At 35.9% G+C, this 17051-nt stretch overlaps 2 protein-coding genes and 1 pseudogene across 2 annotated transcripts; 2 read left to right on the top strand and 1 right to left on the bottom strand.

Annotated features, from left to right (window-relative positions):
• The first annotated feature begins 1634 nt into the window (after window positions 1-1634).
• LOC121786432 lies at window positions 1635-3848 on the top strand (annotated as a pseudogene).
• Window positions 3849-5366: 1518 nt separating this feature from the next.
• On the top strand, window positions 5367-10721 carry LOC121787717 (protein HEAT INTOLERANT 4-like). The gene is made up of 14 exons (XM_042186535.1): window positions 5367-5717; window positions 6029-6067; window positions 6169-6222; window positions 6403-6466; window positions 6662-6720; window positions 7348-7472; window positions 7555-7617; window positions 8357-8415; window positions 9354-9433; window positions 9552-9590; window positions 9730-9792; window positions 9894-9941; window positions 10030-10158; window positions 10270-10721. The coding sequence occupies exons 1-14, from the start codon at window positions 5487-5489 to the stop codon at window positions 10315-10317; spliced, it is 1101 nt and encodes a 366-aa protein (XP_042042469.1). The 5' UTR covers window positions 5367-5486; the 3' UTR covers window positions 10318-10721.
• Window positions 10722-11576: 855 nt separating this feature from the next.
• On the bottom strand, window positions 11577-15698 carry LOC121787620 (protein CPR-5-like). The gene is made up of 5 exons (XM_042186408.1): window positions 15276-15698; window positions 14450-14506; window positions 14156-14191; window positions 13163-14050; window positions 11577-12308 (listed from the first exon to the last, which is right to left on the bottom strand). Exons 1-5 carry the CDS (start codon window positions 15630-15632, stop codon window positions 11778-11780), a joined length of 1869 nt encoding a protein of 622 aa, XP_042042342.1. The 5' UTR covers window positions 15633-15698; the 3' UTR covers window positions 11577-11777.
• Between the last annotated feature and the right edge of the window lie 1353 nt (window positions 15699-17051).

The following is a 17051-nucleotide window of genomic DNA, read 5'->3' as shown; positions in this document are numbered from 1 at the left end:
TAGACTCTAACTATCAAAGTCTCCTTCCAATAGATTATATTCTAACTCCTTAAGTTCCTAAGACTCAAGCCCTCACAAAGGGTCCCCTCTCTCGAGTGCAGATAAACCTATGTGTTGTACTCGTTCCTTTTACCACGTAAAACTAGATATCTCTCGATTAATCTAGTTAGACGGACATAGTTCTAAAGTTGGTCAGACAAAATAACAATAAAAGCACAAGAACAAGCAAAACAATCACAAGAGCTAGAAAAATGTTCAATTCAATAAATCAAAACATATTCATAATAGTTTTCACCAAAAAAAAACTACAAATGATGTTTAACTACTCATAGACAAGTAGTAAAAAAAATAAAAGTATAAGACATGAAAGAAATTGATAAAACCCAAGGTTGAATCTTCAATATTCAGTCTTTTCTTGTCTGGATCTGCAAAGCTCCGCTCTAATGGAAGATGGATGAATTAAGTGTGAAAGATGGAATGGAAGAATGTGTAGAGGGGGAGGATTGGAGGCTCTAAGATCAAAATTATAATTTAGGTTATGGGTATTTACAAGCTAGAAAAAGATTTAGAATGGTAAAAAAGTATCCTCCAATTAATTGAAAATATAATATTTTCGAATCTGCAATTAAAAGGAGGGATTTGGGCAATAATTTCTTCATTCCTTTAATTTTCTCCTAATTTCCGCCAGCTTTGACTGCACTGCGCAATGTTCGTATAATTGTCAAAGCTTTCTCCACAGAACTCCGATTGAGACATGCAAGATATACACGCGAAGCTATTTCGAAGACGAAGAGAATGGCATGTAGTAAGCACTGACTGGACTTCAAAATCGCTGGCAGAATGGGCTCGAACAGAGGCTGCTGCACTTTGGCCTTTTTTCACCTTTTTCTATCTTTTTCTATCATTTATCAACAAACACGTCAAAATACAAAATGTATAACATATGTAATTTAAGAACATAATTTGCATGATTGACATTTAAAACAAGTCAAATCTAATCCTTAAAAACATGCAAAATCCGTGTTTGTCACTTACCGGACAGGAAACCTAGTAACTAAACATGCTAGTGCGCCGAATTTTTTTTAACTTATTTTTTATTCAGAGTTTTTCGATTTTTTTTTTCATTTCTTTCTTCTACAACAATTCATTGTTTTTGTTGATTTTCTATTATTAAAAAATCGATTTGTTTTTTTTTAGATTTCTTCTACGACTATTCATTATTTTTTGTAGTTTTTTATTGTGTTTTTTATACTCCTATTTCTTCACAGCAATTTTTTGTTTTTATAGATTTTTTTAATTTTGCTTTTTCAGATTTCTTCTGTAACAACATATTGTTTTTGTAAATTTTTTCAATGTGTTTAAAACATAACCGGTAGTCACAATTAATATAATTAAATATATTTACTTGCAGCATAAATGGGTACGAATGATCTTATTAGGCATCTTATTCTTCCTGCCAAACAAGCACTTTAGCTATAAAATTGAATGAGCATTTAACCTGCTTTGCCGTATACTCCCACATAATAAATATATTACACATGTGTGGACCATCCAAGAATAATAAATACTAGTACTAGTATGTATACCTCTTCATTCCCATACCGAAACATGCATAAACAATCAAGATTCACCAAGAAATAAAAAAAAAATAAAAAAGCAAAGTTAAGATTAAGTTGAAGAATGGCCGTGACCTGGCTGGTTTTATCAGCTATTGTTTTTATCTATTTCCTTCAACAACAACTCAGGCCGAGAAACAAGAAGAGGCTGCTGCCTCCCGGGCCGAAAGGCCTTCCCATATTAGGCCATCTCCACCTGCTGGGAAAGAACCCACACCATGATTTGCACCGCCTAGCCCGAAAACACTGCCCGATCATGGGCTTGCGCTTCGGCTTCATTCCAACACTCGTCGTGTCGTCTCCCGCTGCAGCCGAGCTCGTTCTCAAGACTCACGACCTCATCTTCGCCAGCAGGCCTCCCATCCAGGCCGCCGTATACATAGCCTATGACCAGATAGACATAGCTTTCGGGACGTACGGCCCGTTCTGGCGCGACATTCGAAAACTATGCACCTTGAAGCTACTGAGCAACGTGAAGATCAGCCAGTTCCAGCCCATGAGACGGGCCGAGGTCGGGCTGCTCGTTGCTTCTCTCGAACGGGCTGCTGAGAGCCGGGAAGCCGTGTCCGGGTTTCTGCTCTCACGGCGACATGAATTTCTTGATGGTGTTTGGGAAGAAATATTCGACTATGGAGGAGAAAGGGTGGTTCAAAGATGTGATCAGAGAGTCTATGGAGATTGTTGGAAAATTCAATCTGGCCGATTATTTTCCGTATATTGGCGTGCTTAATCTTCAGGGATTTTGATGGGATTTTGGAAGAAATAATCGATGATTACGCTGAAGATGAAGAGGCAGAAGGAGCATATTGCAGACATTGTAGACACAATGATGGAGATTATGGAATCCGGGCAAGCAGGATTCGAATTTGACCGCCGCCATGTCAAGGCGGTTCTCCTCGTAATTATCTCCTCTTTCTTTGAATAGTACTATGCGTTTTATCGAGAAACTGAATATCCGTATTTAAATATTTTTTGTAAGGATATGTGTCAAAATAAAGGAGAGAAGATTAAGGGAATCATTGATTTGATTAGGATAAATTGATTTGTAATTGATCGTTTTCCTTAGTTAGGAATTATATTTTTACTATATAATGGGAGATTGTAAAACACTACACATACAGATAAGGAATAAACGATTCCTTCTCTCAAATTTTTTTCTCTCTTCATTTTGCAGAGCCACAACATCGCCTCTCTCGATTACCATCGTTAAGATGGCATCAGAGCTGGTCGCTGACTGTGAGTCATATTTAACTGACCCAGCAGTATATCTAGGCTGAAACCGAAAAAAATGACTGACCCAACATTATAACTGGGCTGAAATTTTGGGTCAGTGGTCTAACCGATCGAAAAAAAGATTGGACATATTGTCCAATCGATCATAAAAAAGTCCAACCCCTTCAAGATTCACCTTGAAGGGTTTGAGGGAGGGTGTTAGCAATTGAAACATAAAAATGAATATAATAATATCTCACATCGGTGTGCACAAAGAGCTTAATCCACTATATAAGTCTCATGGGCCTCTCCTCCTATCACAAATTGGTTTTATGATAGAACCCTTGGATTTCTATCAATATGATCATAGTGGGGATGGATACCTCAAGTAGGCAATGTCGGAACTGATGAATCATCCAGAAGTAATGAGATACCTCATCAACAGTACTCAAGTAGGCAATGTCGGAACTGATGAATCATCCAGAAGTAATGAAGAAACTCCAGCAAGAACTGGAATCAGTGGTGGGATTGGATAAAATGGTTGAAGAATCACATCTCGACAAACTCGGATACTTGGACTGTGTGGTCAAGGAAGCCATGCGCCTCCATCCAGTGGTGCCCCTCTTAGTTCCTCACGAATCCATGGAAGACTGTGAGCTCCAAGGCTTCTACATACCCAAAAAATCAAGAGTTATCGTGAACGTGTGGGCTATTGGAAGGGATCCGAACGTTTGGGCTAATCCCGAATCTTTTACACCAGAGAGGTTCGTTGGTAACGAGATGGACCTGAGAGGCCGCCATTTTGAGCTGCTACCGTTTGGATCGGGCAGGCGGGGTTGCCCCGGGTTGCAGTTAGGATTGACGGTGGTGAAACTGGTGCTTGCGCAGTTGGTGCATTGCTTTGATTGGAAGCTTCCAGATGGGATGAAAGCTAGTGAAGTGGACATGACTGAGAATTTTGGCGCGGTTACGGCTAGAGCTAAGCCTCTCGTGGCTGTGCCCACTTTTCGTTTGCGTTAATATTGAAATTTGGTGTTATTAATGCTAGTTTTTTTTTTTCTTTTAACGAACACACTGCTGTGTTCATGTATTAATGCTAGTTTATAGCCCGTGGTGGAATGCCCTAAAAATAAAATATTAATAAGAATTGTTAATTATTTGTGACCGTGTAATTATTTGATGGTTTTATTTTTCAATTTCTGACCCAACATTTCCATTCCTTTCATCGCCTCTAACTCCATTGCGTCGCGCCCTTCGGGCATGCACTACGGAAAGTGCATCTTTTCTTGCGTTGCTACTTTCTATTGGTTGGCTCAAGTGGTTGAACTTATGTTATAAACTTATACTCCTTAGTTTGTAGTATTTGATGGGGTTTGTGTTCACACGTCTCCACCTAGTTCATCAATTCTATTTTCTTTAACATTTTTATTTGAATTATACTAAATCTTTTTTTTATAATAATGCAAGCACATAATAAAATCATTCGATTTTGTTTACCTGAATTATTTATTACGAACCCAATTATGCCAACCATAGTACTATTTAATTAAGTTGAAGATCACTAGCTATCTTCGCCATCATTATAAACCTTATAGTATAGCCCCAGATTTACATAATAATGTGCTAGAGCAATTAAGTCACTACATTACAAATTAAGGGCGAAATTCTATTGGTAAATCTACTAATGTCAAAATCAAGTGCCTTTGACATTCAGAGATTTACCAATAGAATTTCGCCCTTCATATGTATTATTAATTTAATTATAAAATAGGATTAAAAAAACTTCCGACTCTATAGTAAAAGACAATTAACACCCCCTAAATCTGTCACCGTTTGATTTGATAATCATGGAAAGACGGAAAATAACAAAGTACTAGTGAATATTTCAATTGTGTCCTGATTTTTATCCGACTCAAATATCAGGCCTATTAATTAGACAAATCTAATCTCCAAAATCTTCTTTCGCTTTTTGGGATTATTTATTCTAGATTATTACTAGTATGTAACAAAATATGCACTCACAATCTAATTTCTACTTTCATCTAGAAACAACAATTAAATATGAAATATATTTTTAACTATGTACATTACACAACAAGTTCTATTATCTAACAAAATATAAATTCATACATTTTTCAAGTTGATTATTTCACCTCGCAATTTTCTTACATCGATGTGTTGAAAATTTGAAATAGTCAAATGGGTTATTTTGTTGCCTTATTTAAAATTTCATGTTATTACTATAATACACTATTTATCTTTTTAAAAAGAATGAGATCTAATCTAATGAATCGGATGAACTATCGCATAATATTTTGTATCTGAACGCAATAATAATTTGACCATTTTAATCCTACCATACGTTGTAAAATAAATTTGAATATTACAATAATAAGTCCTAATTAAACATTTATACCAAAAATATCAAATTTTTAAAAATTGCTCGTCGCGTAATATCCACGCGCGTAAATGGTAAGCTGACACGCTCACATATAAATGCTGTACGCATTTTCATTCAATCCACCATTTTCCGCCATCCAATTTCACATCCCTCAAATTCAAATTTTGGTACCTCTCTTCGAAAACCCTAGCGCTCTCCATCCATCTCCCGCTCACTCTCTCTCTCTCTCTCTCTCTCTCTCTCTCTCTACAGAGGCGATGAGGAAGGGAACCAAGCGTAAGGCTAAGGCCGAGCCTAAGGCCAAGCCTGAAGAGGATCAGAAAAACGAGGCGAGCCAATCGCCAGCTGAAGAAACCAACTCGGAGGGCCCCAGCCGCAATGCTGAGCTGGATCCGAGCAGAGGCGCAGCTGGAAAGGCCGGCCGGAAGCGAGCTAAGGTTGCCAAGCCGGAAACCGAGACTGAGTATTTCGCTGAGAAGCGCAATTTGGTACGTTTACAGTTTCTGCTTAGGATTCCGAATTCATTCTAGGTAATTGGACTTGTTTATGTTTTGTTAAACATTAAATTTGGATTTAAAATGTGCTTCTAGCAACGGATCGTTTATCTACTTCACTGTCAGGATGTATAATTTGTATGATGTTGCTTATTTTAATGTGACCTAGCTTCTGAAGTTATACTAATCTATAATTTGTGTAAATAAGCTGAGATGCGTTCACCTCTTTCATTATGTAATTTGAAGATAAATGTACATGGCTTTGCATTGGTTGCTGATTGTATGTGCTACTATGTGTTGTGCAGGAGGATCTCTGGCTGCAGGTTTTTCCGGTAGGCACAGAGGTAAGAATATGATTTCTGTCTAGTTTAGCTATTGTTCCTCTGTCTGATTTATGATGATAACGGATTTGATTTCTTTTGTTATATGTGATTTTAATTGACAGTGGGATCAGTTGGACATGGTGTATGAGTACAAATGGAACTTCACTAATTTGGAAGTGAGTAGCCAATAACCCTTACATTCTCATTCGTTAACATGTGAAGGTTTTCGCTGATTTGGTCCATATAAGATCTCTCTCTCTCTCGTGAAAAAAATTAAAAGCATCGGGTGCAAATATTATAACCAGAATTGGGCAAGTTACAGAACAAGTTTGACTTTAATTCTATTAATGTGGCAGGAAGCTCTTGAAGAAGGTGGAGAGTTACATGATAAGAAGGTCTACCTCTTCGGCTGTACAGAGCGTAAGTAGCCCTAAGAATATAGATCTTCCAATTTTTTGCCGACTAAAATTAATCTTACAAATAAAGCTAGTCCATCCTGAAAATATGGAGGTGTACCATGATGATACTAGTTAATTTTTTCTATGGTTTCTTAGTATTTTGGGATCATAAATTTATCTTGCTACTATTTCTTAATGCTACTATTTATCTCTGCAGCTCAATTGGTTCCTTTCAAAGATCAATCCAAAGTTACAATGATACCTGTTGTGGTTGCTGTAAGCCCCAATACTTTTCTCTTGACATTTGACATTTTAATTTTATGTGTTTTGCATTGTGTGCTCTTGATTGTATTGTTTTACTGTCACAACCATTTAAGTTGGATGTTAGTGAATCAATTATATTCTTGGAAATGATCTACTTCCTACTCAAACTATTTAATGCTATATTATTTCTGCTAGATATCGATTCCAGTTCACTACTAATTGTGCATCTATTCCTTAACATTATAATTTTTTATGTGCTTTTTCTATTCCCTCCCAAATATCTTTGTTCACTCCTCTAGTTATATCTTAGCTGTAGCAGTAGCATCATGTCTTTATGGTAATCATAAAATTCATCGAATCTAAATTTGTGAAATTATTAATATTTTTATGTGAATGATCTCAAAAATGCAACTAGTGAATGGTTCTTCTGCATTGGCTAAAATTAATGTTCTTTGTGCCATCTCCCTTCACTCATGGTGGATGTTAGGATATGTGATGCATTCACAAATCTTAAATGGATGGTATGCAATGACATAAAAAAGAAAAACGATTGTTATGTATTGCCTTCTTGAGCCCCCTTTTATCTGCTCTCTAATTACTGTGAATTTTACCGATTCATGGATATCTTCGAATGAACAGGTGGTATCACCTTTTCCCCCATCTGACAAAATTGGTATCAAATCAGTCCAGAGGGAGACTGAAGAAATAGTGCCCATGAAGCAGATGAAAATGGATTGGGTCCCTTATATACCTCTTGAGAAAAGGTATCATTTTTCCCTTTGGTTTTTCTCCTATTGATTCTCTCTGCCAAATTGTTGATAACTTTTCCATTGCATTTACTTATAGGGAATCTCAAGTTGAAAAACTTAAAAACTCTCAGATTTTCATCTTGAGCTGTAACCAAAGGAGGTAATGTGTGCCTACTTTCGCCTGCTATTTTTTTGGATTTCATGAATATCTGTATAAATATACTAGTTTTTTATGGTGAAGGATTTGTGCATCTGGTTATGTTATTTGTTTTGTACTTGTATCAACAGAAGTTTTTGTTTATGACTTAGTTATCAACTATTGCTGCCTGCCTCTTTTGCTACATAATCCACTTTCATTTTCTTATATTGACATCTTTTGGCTATTTAGTTTGAATATCAGATTTTTACTTGCATTCATAACCCACCATGTTTAGTGGTGCTGACTAGTGCAATATTTTTTACAGTATAATTTATAATCATTAATTTCCATTACGGAACATGGACACTGTAACAGGAAAATTGGCTCAACTGCTGTATTTTCTCTTTAAAGCAGCAATTGTCTCTTCAATAGTCACTTTTATGTTTTAAATACTTTTTGGAGACTTGTAGTTGAAATAAGTGTCAAAATTTTATGATGGAAATGGTAAGGGTTGTAAAAGGAAAACTTGCAAATTTTGCTTGTTAATTAACTTATATTCCTTATGTTGAACTGATTAATAACACCAGGATATTAGCCACTTGGCTTTGCTCTTGTTTTGTTTTCCTTTCAGTGTAAGGAAATTTCATATACAAATTGGCTAAGTGATTTATTATTGCGTAGTTGATGAGAATGCCAGGTTGGAGACGACAGTACCCTCGTCGATCGTATAACACTAATGTCTGAGAATTGCTTCTTGCAGGGCTGGTTTAAGACATCTGAAGATTGAGCGTGTAAAGAAGTTTGAGTACTGCTTACCTTGTGAGTTAATATGATATATTTTATTTTCTAAAGGATTTCTATTGATTCATTCATTGTTGTACACCAATTCTTGCAATTTCTGGGTCTAAAGGAATGCTTTATATGATTGTCTTTCAGAATTACAGAAGTTCTTTCTTGTGAAATGTTTGCATTTTTCAAGCCTTTCTGGGAACCGCTTGATCTGAAATCCTTGTCACCGCCTATCAGAGCATAGAGTTATTATCATGATTGCAAAATCAGCTAACCAGCACTTGATCACATTGTTGCACTTTTGGTTACGATTGGAGAATTTGAATGTCTTTATAATAATGTGGATGTGTTCATCTTTATAATAATGTGAATGAGTTAACTTCCTGCAGGTTAGCTGATTTTTAAAATTCTCCAATCGTAACTGAGTGCAACAATGTACACATTTGGTTACTACTAATTATTAAGTGCTGGTTACTCTTGGTCATAGGTTTGTTGACAGTTTAACTGCAACACGTTTAGTTGACAAGATGGAAATTGTAATAATGATTTATCCTTTTTGGTCTCCAATTGGCAATCAATATTTTTCTTTCCTGCTAGTATGATGTGCTGCTAATGTTGTTTTGTCATAAACATTGTGCATGAATACCATAACTTCTAGCAGTTTTCTTTTGTCGATCTGATATTTGATTATATATATCTAATTATCTATATCAGAGTTACTCTACATAGCTTATATAGTCCTTTCTTGCTTAATGGTGTATCTTATGGGGTCCTATTGCATGAATAATTGTGATGATCTATTGTTATGAGGTCTTCAAGAATATTACATTCTTTGTAAAGACTGAGTTTTCGAAGCGCAGTTGAGCCACTTATGTGCATTACTTTAGCGTATTTTGTGAACAGACTTCGTAACCATTGTATAGACAATTGTGAATATCTTCCTTACATATCCCCTCACATTTTCACAGATTTCTACGATCCCCTTCAGGAAGATGAACTAGAGCAAAGCACAGTGGTTGACCTTTTATTTCCTATTGATCCCAAGCCGGTATGTCTGTAACTGCTATTTTATCATATTGTGTCAAGTGTTTTGGCTATTTGTACTAAATTTAGAAACGATAGATTAATTGAATGCAAACCTAACTTAACTTCTCCTCCACCTCAAGGTTTTCTGCGAGTTTGATTGGGAACTTGATGAGCTAGAGGTACTCTTGCATATCACATTAATCAGTTATGTTTCATGTTACATAACTGATTCTTTTAGTTATTAACTTGCATACATAGCTTCTTCAAGCAGATCTATGTATAAAATACTGTTAATGAAGTTATATAACAAATTATCAGGAGTTCACTGATAATCTGATTGCGGAGGAGGAGTTGCCTGCAGATCAAAAAGAGCCCTTTAAGGTGGATTATTACTGATGATTGTGCATATTGCTTATATCTCCAGTCTTTCAGTATTCATTTTCCTATCTTCTAGTCTCTACCTAACCATTTTTCTACCTCAGAACTATGTGAAGGAGAAAGTTCGTGAAGCTAAAAAAGCTAACCGTGAGGTACTTTCTAAACAAGTCCAGTGTAATAAGTTTCTTGTTATTTATGTATCTCAGACTCTCATGCCTGTTGACTGCATTCTTTGTGTAGGCAAGGGAAGCCCGTAAAAAGGCACGGGAAGAATTGAGCCAAGAAACAAGGAAGGCATATAAGGATATGAAATTCTACAAATTTTATCCAGTACCTACACCTGACACTCCGGATGTATCTGGTGTGAAGGTGAGTATCATCATTCATAATGTCTTTACAGAAGCCTTATTGGAAGTTTGCTCTGCAAAATTTCCTTGCTTTCTATGAACTGACCATCTGCTTGATTTTCTTCCTCTGCAGGCTCCCTTCATTAACAGATACTATGGGAAGGCACACAAGGTTATATGACATGCTATACGAAAAGGGAGCAACAGTTAGCTGATGTTCGTTGTCAGTCTGCTTAGAGATGGGAGTAAGCTCAGAAATCTGCGGGGTTTCCGAATGCCATGGGCAATTTATTGAGGCCGGAGTTCATAAATTCGTCCTTTTATGGTGTAAAACTATTAGAAGTGAAGAGAACTAGAGAAAATCGGTACCAAACAGCCAACTTTATCTCCGTGTTGGCACTTTCACATGTTTCTGTATTGATATGAGATGTCAATTAGTAGCGAACAATTTTGACAGTTTGCAGTCGATGTAGTTTTTTCCTATTCCTGTTTGTAGTAGTATACTGAGTTGTCAGTGATCGGTTGTTTTAGTGTAACGAGAAAGAGATGTGTTTTCATGCTATAATTGATCTTGAAATTCCTTCACGAGTGATAGCTTCTAATGCTTCATGCCATGTTTGTTTCTGTGTGAATTTTTGTGTGCGATGTTTCTTTCATTGTGATATGGTAAAAGCCATGAAGGAGAAGAAAGCTAACAGATATATTTTCAAATATAGTTGATTGATTGAATACTTTGTAGTACACTGTATTTGTCGTGTTATATACTCCACTCTATTAAAGTTTTTAGAACCCCTTTACAAATTTTGTAACCACAATGGAATCAAATCGGTCGGTCTCTATCCATTTCCCTTCACCACATCACACCGCGAGTGCTTGTAGTCCTTCCCTCGAGCTGGAGCCTTCTCAGCAATGCATCGACACTTTTAGCGCACCATGAAGTCAGGTTGTGCCCTATATATGTGCAATATCCACTACTAGATCCTCTTGACTGCTCTCCAATTTGTGTCAATAGGTGAGCTCCTGTACAGTTTTTCACCAGTCGACTTGCTTAACTCACTGCTAGACACCATGGATGTAGGTACGACACTTTTATCCAGTCATATCCTTATACAGACTATCAGCTTGCTGCTTGTGTGATCATCTTTCCGTCATCTCGAGCATGGTCTCCACTAGTATTTTCTTACTTGTCAATCTTTCAATACTTGCATTTGGTAATGTTATTAAAACAAATGACATTATGATCTACCTAGTCTAATTTGATATAGTATTGAATTATAATAAAGACTAATTGCTATTCAGAAAAAGCACAACTGAGGAATTAGAACAAGGGAAGGGTATCTTTTATTGCAAATATTGGTCTTTTACCTTTTCCTTAACATCGTTTCATTAGAAATGTAAAAGTAACACTATATAGAAGAGAAACAATGGAAGGCAAGATAATTTCACATTCCACAAAACAGGTGGTAATCTTGTTATAATTAATTTTGCATGTATATCACCAAATCTACACTTCCTCAGTTACATAAAACACTACAACACCTAGTTGGAGAAATTATATGATACATTGATGGTGGTGACAGGAATAAAATAGGGCCAATCTACAACAAAACACTGCTTTATGCTCTACTCTCGGAGCAACTATCAATCTTCTTCAAATGTCAAGACATCTACCTCCTGCGACGTAAAATGCTTAAACCAATCCAAAGGGCTCGCAAAGGGCATGAGACCACACAGCAAAGGGAGAAATAGCAGCGTAGCATAGAAGAGCAATCTTCTCATCCAGTAAGGAAACCCGTGATTGTGGTCGACCCTTTCAGCAACTATGATAGGCCCATTGAGAATAATATATAATGTAGAATTGAATGTGTTGGAGAAGAAATGCAGCAAGCATAGGGCTTCCCAGTAGAATAACCAATGATTTCCGCTGCCCCCTAATGTGTCGATGCAGAACTTTCCAGCATAACCACATCCCACCCCTAAGAGCAACAGTATGACAGTGACTGGCATTGTCTGATGAGAAGACGATGATCTCTGAATGAGTAAGAAGGCAATTGCCGCGATCATTATCATACCAAACAACATGCGACTGAAAACTTGAACTTGACATCTCAATAGCTGCAGGCCAGAGTTGAAACTTGACACTGCGTTTGGCATCCACCAAGATTTAGACTCCTGGAGAAAGGAAAGGCATGTTGAGTTAAAATATAATGCTGCAACAGAGCCCATTCAGAAACAGAAATGGATCGAGTAACATCACTTCAAGATAATGTTCAGAGCAACACGTTTTCCACAAGTACTAGTAACGCTATCCCAGTATCACGGAAAATACGTTTTATAGTCTTGGGAAGAACTCATCCCCAAATGCGAGAAGGTATCCAGTGGTCATAAGCCCACATCAAAGCCCATACTTAGCAATGTGAAACATCGACCAGGAAAATAAAAGATGAAAGAACAAAGAAGCTGCACAATGGTGGAAGCCAGAAAATTAGATGAAACAAACAGAAAAAAAAAACATATAACAATATATAGAGAAATATAATGCATGTCTACTGGCACTTTTGAAAGAATAGTCCATTACATAAATTTACTCTTTGAACTTGATCTTATAAGATGCATCTATAAATATTTTAAGGTACTTGAAAATCTTACGGCCATTTACTACTAGTGGATCCCAAATACTAGTGCAGAATGGAACTTTCGGGAAATCACTTATAATTGAAGTCCATTCAAAAATTACCAAGAAACACAACTTCAACAAATATTCTTCCATCACAAATAGCACATCTGACATGGATTACCAAACAACCTCTTAATTTCTTATACAAGGCATGTATCATGTATGGCACACGTACTACTTGATGTTCGTGCTAGAACTCATTTTTGAAATCCAATCATAATAAAGGAGAAACATAGTGAAAGATAAACAATCCAATTGGCAAGCTTCGATGACAGCATACATGTAAAACCAAAGATATAAGTCGAGGGGATATAATCATGAGATAAGCTAGAGTAAGAATAGTTTGTACCATGTAGGGAGAGCAAGCTTCAGTAGCTTCGACAATTCTTTGGTGCGAGTAGACATATGTTCCATATGCAAGCGTGAACAACATGATGATTAGACCACCTACCAGAAAATCTAAGCACTTCTTGAGTAGCTCCACTTGTCTTGTATCTTGCATCTCGGTTTTGAACTTTTCAGCTTTGAAAGAAGCCTTTGAGATACCCATTGAAAATTTCCATCTCTCGAGAATATTGGCATTAGAATTCAGCTCTAATTGTCTTTCCTTAAGCTGTAATTTTTGCATGATAAGACCAATCTCAAATGCCTTTAGCTCATTAGAGCGAGTCTGCTCCTTGACCGATTTTTCAATCGTGCTTAGCATAGAAAACTGGTTCAGATCAGGAACAGAAGAGGACCTATGAGAAGCACAAGCTAACTGCTGCTCAGTTCTATTATCATGCAGAATAAGTTGTTGACTTATCATATTCATTTTTTCATTCTCATTCATTTCTGAGTGAGTATGGCATTCTCCGTCTGTGCTAGTTCTGCGGAGAAATGGCGCCGGGACATCTCCATTATTTGAAAGGCATGACATGTCACCTATTCTACAATCAGACGAGAGGTTCCCAGCTTCACAGGTATTGCCCTGATATTCAGAACCTTGCTGTTCAGTGATATTTGCACGCACACATAATTCTTCCTCTGTAGCCTCAGGAGGATGTGTAGAACCCTTATATATGTTATCACACGTCATATTGCTTGTCACTGAGCAAGAACGCCCTGCAGATCTTGCTCGCCGGAGTTTTTTACCATCATCTTGAGATGAATCACTGATTAACTGCAAAGTCATCAATGTACTCCGAAATGATGTCTCAAAATTCTTCACAAAATTATTAAATTTGTCCCCAAAAACCTGCATACAATCGATGGAAAAAGAGTTACTACTTACACATTGGCTACACGGTTCGGGACAACAAAATAGTTCAAGTAATGAAAGCAAGGTTACGACAAGACTTACATTTCCCAGAGATTCCCTTACAGCCAGACCACAGATCTGTAAGCAACACGGAGAGTAACTATATCAGTTTTGCATACTCAGAACATATAAAATATAAAGATCATAAAAACAACAATAGTTGATAAATACGATCTCATCAAATGAATATGAATTGTTTCACCATATGTTATGTTAAGCTGCTAAATCATACGACAATGTAAATTCCGAATAACTCACAAATGACTATATTTTTTATAACAAACACATACTATAAATTAAGCAACATATATTCATTAATAAGAGTAAAGACTGTACCGCAGAAAGATAATCCACCGACATATTTTTGCCAGGTACATTTTTCTTCTCCAAGACCTGAAATTAATATGCAACAATACCACATTAAAGATTGACTTAGCTCGTATTAATTGAAAAATTATATACACATGCAAAAAAACTCATCTGTTATATCCACAGTCATGCATAATTCAATAAATTATGCAAATTGTTTATTAAGAAGCATGAATACCAAAAAAATAAAAAAGAGAAAAACAAATTATCGTAGAGAAAAGTTAACAACATGATAGCGAACAACAGCTCAGCATCGGGTATCAATGTTAAGCTATTAATGGAATCAAAGTAAGCCATTTCTTCTTAAGAATATATTCATATTAAGAAAGATACATCTCACACATTTATGATGTGTCTAATATGGTATCAGAGATATCAAAACACAGATTGTAGAAGTGGGAATTATCCATAAGTAAACTCGTAAAGCTACCTATCCATAAAAAAGATGCCAATCCTATTTAAAGGCCAAAACTTTATCACATCAACCACCTATTCTAAACTACTGCACATGTTGAATTCATTTAACTATTCTCAAACAACCACAGCTCTTCTACAAAATCAGCAATACAAACTGAGACAACAACACAATGTGAACCCTCCAGCAAAATAAAGAATCTCATTAGTAAACATTCTCATATTTTCACTAATTGAAGTAACCTCCAATCCAAGTAAGATATAAATTCCACTAAGGACATCAGTAAAAAATTCAGAATCAATACAAAATGGGTAAAAAAATAAGCCTAATTTTATGCCAAAAAAACTCAACTTTAATAATTAAACTGAATTAAAATACCTGAGCGACTACAGCGGCAATCGACATTCCGAGAGGGAGGCCGAGGGCGTCAACATCACTCATCCCGACATTTTTCGGGCCCGCAGTCAGCGGCCCGACACGAATTCGCTTGGGAAATCTGGGAATTTTGATACCCTTTTTCGGATGCGACGCCGCAGAGCTACAATTACTCGAAGAATCTAATGATGCATTGTCCGAAACTACTGTTTGTTTCTTCTTCTTAATCTTCCTTCTTGCTGTCGATTGCGGGCCGTCGACTGTGCGGCTGCTTGATGCCTCCGGAGGGATTGTCACCGCCGGATCACTGGCGGCGGAGCTCTCCGGCGATGTGGCGCGGCGGTGGAGAGAAGAATCCATGGGAAATGTTTGGAGGTTTTGTGATTTTGAGATTCGGTCAATTAAATATATGTTTAATAAATTTGAACGATTTTGGAATATTTATAAAATTCTACATATTCGTTTTTGACACGGGACTTCTTTATATCGTTGTTTGTGGCCCATGCTTTTCCTGTATTTGAAATTTTGAGACGTTAACAATTCTATTTTAATCGTTTTTTAAATAAATGGGAGTAATTGATTTCAAAAAGGAACAATTATGTATTAATATGCGAATTTATGAAGCGAACTATTTTAGAAGACTTTACTATTTAGTTTATGGGTTTATTAACTTTTTTTACTTGTTGATACGATGAATGTTTTTGAGCGTTGGTCGGAAATGATTCAAAATTTTGCTCTTGTTTTGAGTCTTTATTTTTCCTGTTTTTAAATAAATGGGAGTATTATGTTGGATTGATCAAAAATCGAGATTTGAGATTATGGAAATCAGATTATCCTGAAATTTGCAAGTTAATAAAAGTAATCCTCCAATTAGAAGGTCATTATAAGAAATATCTTGAATCATAAAATGCTTTAAAATTTATCGAATTGTGTCTATATATAATTTTAATTTATTTAAAATTTTAAATTGGATTTCACGTAACATATTTATCTTTTTAACAATTCAAATCAAACGTCATTCAGTTTTGATACAAGTAATATTTAAGCATATTTGATTATTTGAATTCAAGAAATATTTCAAAATTCACCAATTTAGTATTCTCCCTCTATATATATGATATATATGGAGATGATCAAAGTATAACTAATATTAAGTGTATACCTAGAGAACAAATCTCAGTCATTAGATCAAAACGATCTAGTTCACTATTTGAGTGTTGCAGTTCACAATATGAATTTGAAAACAAGGAGTGAACAAAAACACCATTATAGTGAAGTATTTACTCCATGAATGATTTAGTTCACTGTAATGACGTTTTGGTTCTCTTCTTCGTGTAGTAAACTATATCACTCTTATAGTGAACTAAACTGCTCTTATAATAAACTAAATTCGGGTTCTCAAGTTATGCATTTAAGTAATGATTTCCCTATATACACGCGTGTGAAGTAACACTAAAAATGGAATGTATTTTCCTTTGTATAAATACAAACTTTCACGTTTTGCCACCCTAATTAGATCACTGTGCTCATCAAATGATGGCCGTTAATGAATTGATTTAATTATATAAAGTACGCTATAGTTGTCTTAATTTTGGCACTTAATATTTGTTACTGAAAATTCGTTTTGAGAATTTAATGAGTTGTGACTTCAAATTACTAGTATTATTTATTTTATTGTTATCCATCATTTTCTTGAATTGCTTTTTAGTTAATCATGCATATGTCACCAATCAGTTCATCTTTGATGATAAAATAATGAATACAAATATTCGTCTTATC

Source organism: Salvia splendens, chromosome 22 (assembly GCF_004379255.2).
Source record: "Salvia splendens isolate huo1 chromosome 22, SspV2, whole genome shotgun sequence".
Lineage (NCBI taxonomy): Eukaryota > Viridiplantae > Streptophyta > Magnoliopsida > Lamiales > Lamiaceae > Salvia > Salvia splendens.
This window is presented reverse-complemented; position numbering and strand designations above follow the sequence as displayed.

What these genes read in the sequence shown, in the direction of transcription:
- LOC121787620 (XM_042186408.1), bottom strand. Translation starts at nt 15,632, where the DNA reads ATGGATTCTTCTCTCCACCGCCGCGCCACATCGCCGGAGAGCTCCGCC. An exon ending in TAAGGGAATCTCTGGGAAAT is followed by an intron (nt 14,051 to 14,155) that starts GTAAGTCTTGTC and finishes GATTGTATGCAG; the next exon opens with GTTTTTGGGGACAAATTTAA. An exon ending in AAGCTTGCTCTCCCTACATG is followed by an intron (nt 12,309 to 13,162) that starts GTACAAACTATT and finishes TCCTTTCTCCAG; the next exon opens with GAGTCTAAATCTTGGTGGAT.
- LOC121787717 (XM_042186535.1), top strand. Translation starts at nt 5,487, where the DNA reads ATGAGGAAGGGAACCAAGCGTAAGGCTAAGGCCGAGCCTAAGGCCAAG. An exon ending in GGAACTTCACTAATTTGGAA is followed by an intron (nt 6,223 to 6,402) that starts GTGAGTAGCCAA and finishes TTAATGTGGCAG; the next exon opens with GAAGCTCTTGAAGAAGGTGG. An exon ending in ATCAAAAAGAGCCCTTTAAG is followed by an intron (nt 9,793 to 9,893) that starts GTGGATTATTAC and finishes TTTCTACCTCAG; the next exon opens with AACTATGTGAAGGAGAAAGT.